We start from the raw sequence: 7,928 nt of genomic DNA, 5'->3' as shown, positions 1-7,928 counted from the left end.
GAGAATCTGTCGTACGCAGGCAGCCTGAGTGTGTCGTTGTGTGTGTGTCTGTGTGTGTGTGTGTGTGTGTGTGCAGGACAGTGATATTTGGGCAGATGGCGTCCTGTTACACTCTGCTCAATTAACTTGCTATGGCTTCCATTGGCCCAGTGTGCTGTGTGTGTGTGTGTGTGTGCAGGCTTTCCTTGTGAAACCATACTAAACATTTCATGTTATGTTATTATTTTGATATTTATTTATATATATATATATTTTGATATTTTGTGTTTTAATGTTTAGTATCTTGGTACTGGTATGTAGTAAAATTGCGCGTGTGTGTGTGTGTCGGGGGTCAATGACGTTGCGTTGGGCCTCTGTCAAGGTCATTGTTCTCATGTGTGCAGAGCTCCTCGTTCATGGCCCAGGTTTATGTTCTGTTTATGTTCTGTGTGTTTTTCCTGCCAGGATGAAACATGTTCCTTCACAGAGAAATAAAAGTGGATGGAAATGGTTCATTAAAAATGGACAGTGCTTTCTTCTTCTTCTTCTTTTTTATTGGTAATTTGATCATTAAAAGCGTCCTCCTACTGCAGCAGATGATGCACAGCAGTAAAAGACGTGAATCTTAGTGACACCCAGAGGACAAGTTGATCATTGACGCTATAAATGTTGGCTTACACTGTAAAAGAAACAGTACAAAATATATGATGAACCTATGTATATTATTACTGTTCTGTGTGTTTCCTCCAAAACAACAATAATAAATGGAATGTATAAATAAATGAATGACCTTTGTTTTGTTTCTCCTTTAGATCTTGTCCATTGGAGTCCTGGACATTTTTGGGTTTGAAGATTATGAGAGCAACAGCTTTGAACAGTTCTGCATCAACTTTGCCAACGAACGACTTCAGCACTACTTCAACAAACACATCTTTAAACTAGAACAGGTAAGGAGGCCGCGCTGGATCTCCACTGTTCCACTCTCCTCTCCCATCCTCGTCTCTCCTCTCCTCTCTTCTGCCCTCTTCTGTTTTTGAGAGGAGCTGAGAGGACGAGGACGTGGACACCTCAGAAACACCCAGTGTATGATAGGCAGGATTTGAGGTGACGATAACTCACTGAGGCCCAGTGTGAAAGGAGGAAAAAACATCAGATGTTCACAGCAAGCCTGCTAGGACACGCACTTAACCTCCACCTAGGGGGCAGACGGGGTCATCACACCCAGTGGAAGTTGACTAACTCTGAAAGAAGTAAATCAGATGACTGACGACCAGTGAGTGATAGACCATCAGCTGACAGTTTAACTGTCGACACCACAGGATTCAAAAATGATTTAAATTTGAATTAGGTTAAATTAAATTATTAATAAAAGATTCAGGCTTAAGTTTAATTTTTTAATAAATGCAGAAATTACATTTTTCTTAAACAATCTTTTTTTTTTTTTTTTTAGGAGTTTAGTATTAAGACCCTGATTTGTGTTACAATTAAATCCTAAAACTCACAAAATAACTTTTTTATAAATTTTATTTTATTTTTTTCTTTGGTTTGTCGTCTTTTGATGCCGTTCCTTTGTCACGGCTGAGACGATCACAGAGAGACGTCAGCTCAGACATGGTGACCACCTCCCACCTCCGTGCCTTTCATTCAAACAGACCATTGAAGAAACACTAATCCCTGATCAGCCCCTCTACGTATTCATTAGACTCAGTTATTCAGAGTCCAAGTGCCAGACCACTTAATATTCTCCAGGCCTCCTTTGTGGTTGTCATTGTTTTCCCTGGACAAACTGAGGGCACACTCCAGGAGGAGGAAGAAGGAGAGAAGCGAGAATGAATGTCAGTCAGCTCAAATATATAAGTTGTCAACTTCTGGTCTTTTTGGAGGTGGAGGAAAATTAGCAGATGGTCTCAGCGCCGGAGGCTGAAGAGGGAAACGAGCTGCGTGTCTGTGAAGGAGCGCTTTAACACTGTTTAACCCCTGAACGGAGACGACAAACTGCTGATCTGCCTGTTTTAATGATTCTGTTATCAGTTTCTGACAGTTAAGCCTCGGGCAACACACACGGGAATACACACACACACACACACACCAAATGGTAGGATCCAGTGTGTACCAACAAACATGTTGTGGTACCATGATTAAAGATCTGACAGTTAAAGACTTTCAGATGGATTTGTCAGATTTCACGTTGTTTTTGGATCACGACGCAGGAGTGAATTATCTGTTTGACATTTTGAGGAACTGCGTTCTTTTCGGATCAACGTTTTCTCTCTAAATCACCAGGTTGCTGCAGAGACTTGTCAGGGAATACTGTAAAGATGTGTGTGTATATGTGTGTGTGTGTGTGTTGTCTACAGTAATTAGTGGGTCACATTCAGACCTGGGTTATGAGGATAAATGTGGTCGGTCACATGATGTAAAGTAAACTTTTATACCTGACACCTAGTGGTCTGAACTCCACGAACATGTTTGTATTTGTGTTAAACACGCAAAGTCTGAACGAGGGATTTAAATGGTTAAATATGTGTGTCAAACCACCAGCCTTTTCCCAGGACAGTGAAGGCATCACTGGCTGTGCTGGGCTGGTTCAAAGCTCACCTCAGATAGTCTGGAAAAATTGTAGGAGTCGTACTCGTAATTGTGGTGGATCTCAAACTGTGGTATGTGTGCCACTAGTGGTACTCAGTCTCCCTCTAGTGGTACACAAATGAATCTGATTCCCAATAGGCTCAGGTGGCTTTTTTTTCTGCTTGGAAAAAAATGGAAATTATTTACAGTTACTGGAAATAAGTGAAATAATATTTAGTGCTGTTCTCTGGTCATATCTCTGTTTTGATTGGACCGTTTACTTGACGGTTTGTTCCTGTGCTGTGCTTCAACAAAGTAACTGTCGAAGTGCTGACGTGACGCTCGCCTCACAGAGCGATGCCAAATATTGTTGAAGCAGAGTTCACATTTATTATCCTTGAGTCACTGAGGTCCTCTACGTCTTTGGCTCTGTGCCGTCCCTCTGTTTGTTTGGCGAGACAACAGTAGAGCTGCAGGGGGCCCCGCTGAGGCAGGTTGGTATAGCCTCCCACTGGGGAGGGGGGCCGGGGCGGGGCGGTTTGTCAGATCTCTGCTGATTGGTGTTTGTTTGAATAAACTTGTGCAGTTCGGTGTCTCCTCAACCACAGGTTTGACATCATTAGGAAAGAGAACTCTTCACACCTGCTCTTTACCACTTCTGATGTGTGTTGATCTGCTGACCTCAGGTCAGTCGGCATCTGGAGTTCTCTGATGATTCACCAGGTGAATGAGTGATGGCGTGAGTGAAGACCGTATTTATATGATGGAGATGGAGGTCACCGTCGTTTTTATCAGACCTGTGTGTTCAGCAGTCAGCTATTTTGCCTTCGATCAGCATGGTATCTTTTTTACTCTTCCTGGTGGACTCCAGTTCAGGTGGTCTCATCAGTGCTGTGTTTACGTTCAGAGCTGGACCCAAAGCTGCTGGGAATGCACTCCAGTACGTTTACTGTCTCATCACTGCAGGCATGCCTGTTGAACAGACACAGCCTGAGGCCGAAGATTTAAGTCGTGAGGTGATCAACAATGTCATCTGTGCCCGGCCTCACTCAGAGTCTGCAGCTGCTGCCAGTTTCATGTTTTAATGCCAGTGAATGTAGGATTGGCCAAACCTGGTTCTCTCTCCTCCTCCTCCTCCTCCTCCTCCTTACCAAACTACTGATCCCTTCTTTAAATGCCAAATTTTTAAAATCTTGTGTTGCGTCAACTCTCCTAATTGCGACACCGTTCTTTTTGACTGTTCATTTGAAACACAGTGCTGTCAAAACAAAAGACACACAGGGAGAGAAATATGAAAACAGAGAGAGGACAGACAGGCAGAGATAGGGAACCTCACACACACACACACTCACACACACACACACACACACACACACACTCACCTTAAGTGACTTAAATCCTGCAGTGAGTTAAGCAGCAGAGAACAGAAACAGAACAATGCATTGTATCAGGAACCGATCAGGACCAGGAACTGTTTATAAGGAATGAAGAAAGTCTTCCTTTTGGCATTTAAAAAACATGTAAAAAAAACTGGACGAACCCAAAGGACAAACACGGCACAGATGGCAGGAAAATCATAATTTCCCATTACGCAGCTCTTCACCTTAAGCTAGCGAGTGGCTAGCTAGCACATTTAAACTGGTTTGTCCCCTTTGATTTCTTTAGTTCTGTTCTTATCTGTCAACAGTTTGTTTAAAAGTTTAATGTTTCCAGTGAAGAGTGAGTTTGTTTCAGGTGTAGCTCAGATCCTCACGATTAGAGATGTTTCTTTCTTGGTTTTGTCGCTGACTCTGCTGCGATGCCTGATCAGTGCAGCACATACAGTACTTACCTGATGGAGAGTTTGTCTGTCCGCTCCTCTTGGTTCTGAGTATCTGTCCTCAGTTTAACACACTTTCACAATCACCCTGTCAAACGCAACACAGGCGGACCGTTGAAGGCTGCCACCTGTTGGTCAAAGTCGGCACTGACGGCTGGACAAAAGTGCGATGTTCTGTTTTATTCAGTTCAGTCTCTGCGTGGAACCAACTAGGCCACATGTGCTGAATACTTAGTCAAAGGCGTTAAAACAGGTGAATAATAATAAGGAGGACACGGTGGACGTGCTGCACACCTAACAGTACGCTCCAGTTGCTGCTCGGAGTACTTCGACTTTAGGACAGCGTTGTCCTATTTAAGCAGTTATGGAACATTAGTTCCAGGAATCTTCATAATCTTTCTATATTTTGGCGCAGATGCAGTACAGTACAGTACACCTACGTAGTACTGCGGATACTGTTGCCTCTCCTATTCTCTGAGTATTTCAGGTATGTGTTTGGTTTCCAGATTCTGTCCTCGTGCCCCGACCGTAAAGGTCAAAAAGAGTATCATTATGTATTGTGAACAAAAATACATGAAGTACCTAAAAAAAGATGTGGTAACACACACACACACACACACACACACACAGGCAGAGTCATAATGACGGCCAGGTTTATTTTTAATCCCAGTCTTTTGGCACATTCCTGTGCATGACGCTGGTGTTGTGTCTGCCTGCAGGCTGCGCTCCACTTGAACTGGGCTCATTTTTAAGGGTCTCTTGTCTCTGCATACCTGCTTCTTCTACTGCTTGGTACGGAGGTTCAAGTCCAGTGGTTGATTTCTGAAGGTTGGAGAAATTGTCAGATGCAGTTTCCGGTGGTCGGGAGCAGGAGGTCGGTTCCGACCCTGCGCTGACCAGAGGATGTTTGTGGCACACTGACATGTGGTCATGTGGTCAGACGTGACATTCACAGGGAATAGTTATGATTCCCACAGGATCATCCCAAGGGTTTGGACTTCCCTGACCTTTTCTTCCACTGCTTGTGGAAATGTGTTGCTTTTTGTTTTGTTTTTAGCTATTTAGCGCCACCTGTTGGCAGATGTGTTTAGTGTGCTTGCTGCACAGCATGTAGGTCACCGGTTGATCCTGAGTCTCCCTATTTTTCTCTCCAGCTATTCAATTTTTTTTGCCTACAGCAGGGGTCCCCAACTGCTGGGTCAGGGACCAGAACTGGGCTGTGGATCATTTGATTTTATTTTTAGTTTTTATTTATTTATTTATATTTCTATGCATGGGATTTAAAAAAAAAAAAACCCAAAGCATCGAATAAAATAATTATTATTTTTACATGTTATATGTGATAATTAATTTTTAATAAATGCATTTGATTGTGTTCTGTTATATAGTTGACTCCTCTCACACACACACTGACTACTGACCCACAGAACACAGATCAGTGTTGTAACCCTTTTTTTTTTTTCTCCCCCTTCAGGAGGAATACAGGGCAGAGGGCATCACCTGGCACAACATCGACTACATCGACAACAGTGGCTGTATCAACCTCATCAGCAAGAAGCCCACGGCTCTGTTCCACCTGTTTTTTTTTTCTCCCCCTTACGAGTCCTGTTATTTGACACACACAAGGATCAGAGTTGATGGTGGTTCTGTATTTAGGAACTCAATAGAGCGGAACGGTCTAAACTTTGGCTGTTTTAGATACCTTTTTTAAATTGTTTTTATACTTTATAATGCTGTACTACACAAGTGTAGTACAAAAAAACCCCAATAAACTTCAATGACGGCCATCGACGATTAAGACCTCTCCTTAAATAGTAGTAATAGTAAATTTTATCAAATCTTCTGTGGTTCTTCAAATTTATTTGAAAAAAAAAACAACTTTATGATGTCAAACGAAAAAATATTATAATATTATTCTCATCATCATCATCCCATGATTCTGTTTTCAGTTTTCAAATCCTTTATTGTGCAACATTCTCCTGCTGCAGGTCAATGTGCTGCCTCTGCATCTTTCACCTCCATTAATCAGATCCAGCTCTCCCCGGCTCCCTTTGCATAAAAACGCTCCAAACACACACACGCACACACACACACACACACGCACAGCCATATGCCATTATGTTACGTTAGCTGTCGTCTCACTTCCCACTTAGCATAACTGCTTCATGTGGAGTTAATAATGTCTGGCATGGATTCAGTGATGTGTACAGTGTGTGTGTGTGTGTGTGTGTGTGTACATGCAAATACCTGCTGACAAGCTTTGGTAAACGTGGGATGGGGGTGGGGGGCCGGGGGTTGGTGTCTGGAGCTCTCCTGAAGTTGATTCTGTCACAGGAAGGATTCTTAGACTGAGGGGTTTCTTTCACCACAGAATCTCAGCCTTCACAGTTCACAGAACTTCAGGGCCTCAGGAGAAGAAGGTCGGGTTTCTGCAGGATAGGGGGCACTGTTTGTGTGAGTGTGGGGGGGGGGGGTCTACAGTAACTTTAGGCTTAAACAGAGGTGAACAGTCACATGACTCTGAGGGTCAGGTTTATTTAAAGCAGACAGTATGGAGGGAAAATATTGTTTTTTCTAAATTAACAGTAACACAAAATGAATGATGAGAACAGAGAGGAGAGGAGAGGAGGAGGAGAGGAGAGGGAAGAAGAAGGTGAGCAGAGTGTTTAATCCTGTCTTCAGTTCCCAGGTCTTCAGACCATAGACAGTTGGTGAGGAGCACCACTGAGTAACAACATGTTCTTTTATTATCTTTTTTACTAATTCAAAGTTAAAGAATTATCTCTGCAGTATATCACAGTAACTGCAGAAACATGTTTGTTACTGTGTAGAACGTCTGTGTGTGTGTGTGTGTGTGTCCGATAACTGTCAGTCCTGAACCTGGTCCTGATAAAATCACTGTCTCTTTAGTTTCCCTCAGGCGTCCAATCAGACCTTGCTGGACAAGTTCAAGCGTCAGCACGAAGGAAACAGTTACATCGAGTTCCCCGCTGTCATGGAGCCTGCCTTCATCATCAGACACTACGCTGGGAAAGTCAAGTATGGAGTCAAGGTGAGATGAATTATATTCCCACCTCTGACGCACAGTGTCCGCTTGAAAATGTCTGAAGCAGAGGTTCAAAAAGTGGGGGGGCGGGGTTCCCTTAGGGGACGCAGGGCTTGGGTCCATGGTTGGCACGGTGAAGCAAATGAATTTTAAAATTCTGTATTTTCTTCATTTGTGCCACAGTGGGGGGAACTCCTCTGAATCCAAATGTAATTTCCTTTGTGTAATGAAAAAGACAGTTCTGTAGGTGTTTCACACCAAGTTCACGGCAGTTCTCAGCCAGTAGATGTGAATGCGTCGTCCTGTCTTGGACGATGGCACCTGGGAAATACTCCCCGTCTCTGGACACATCTTTAAATCCTCACTGCTCACCCTTCAGTGTGTGTGACCTTTCATCCATCTCTGGACGCTGCTCCTTCAGAACTACCTGTTGTTCTTCACGCTCATTGTTTTCCAGTGAAAACCTACTCTCCGTTCACCCCCTGGTGGAGTGGTGATAAAAAGCACATGTAGCTG

The 7,928-nt window shown here is 43.4% G+C and overlaps 2 protein-coding genes across 7 annotated transcripts in view; both read left to right on the top strand.

Annotated features, from left to right (window-relative positions):
- LOC112487112 (unconventional myosin-IXa-like) overlaps positions 1-6,713 on the top strand; it is a 24,499-nt gene extending 17,786 nt beyond the window's left edge. The window contains exons 7-9 of the mRNA XM_025056329.1: positions 792-926; positions 5,841-5,944; positions 6,701-6,713. Of these exons, the coding sequence (XP_024912097.1) occupies positions 792-926; positions 5,841-5,944; positions 6,701-6,713 (252 nt within the window). The remainder of the gene's footprint in view (positions 1-791; positions 927-5,840; positions 5,945-6,700) is intronic.
- A 263-nt stretch (positions 6,714-6,976) lies between these two features.
- The window catches only part of LOC103379913 (unconventional myosin-IXa-like), a 16,977-nt gene continuing 16,025 nt past the window's right edge, over positions 6,977-7,928 (top strand). For 3 of the 6 annotated variants that reach the window (XM_025056491.1, XM_025056492.1, XM_017033014.2), the window contains exon 1: positions 6,977-7,418. In XM_025056491.1, coding sequence (XP_024912259.1) covers positions 7,362-7,418 — 57 coding nt within the window. In that variant the 5' untranslated portion in view covers positions 6,977-7,361. The remainder of the gene's footprint in view (positions 7,419-7,928) is intronic. The other 3 variants (XM_025056494.1, XM_025056493.1, XM_008311626.3) reach the window with 2 other exon arrangements.

This window comes from Cynoglossus semilaevis, chromosome 6, assembly GCF_000523025.1.
Source record: "Cynoglossus semilaevis isolate Cse_v1.0 chromosome 6, Cse_v1.0, whole genome shotgun sequence".
Taxonomy (NCBI): domain Eukaryota; kingdom Metazoa; phylum Chordata; class Actinopteri; order Pleuronectiformes; family Cynoglossidae; genus Cynoglossus; species Cynoglossus semilaevis.
This window is presented reverse-complemented; position numbering and strand designations above follow the sequence as displayed.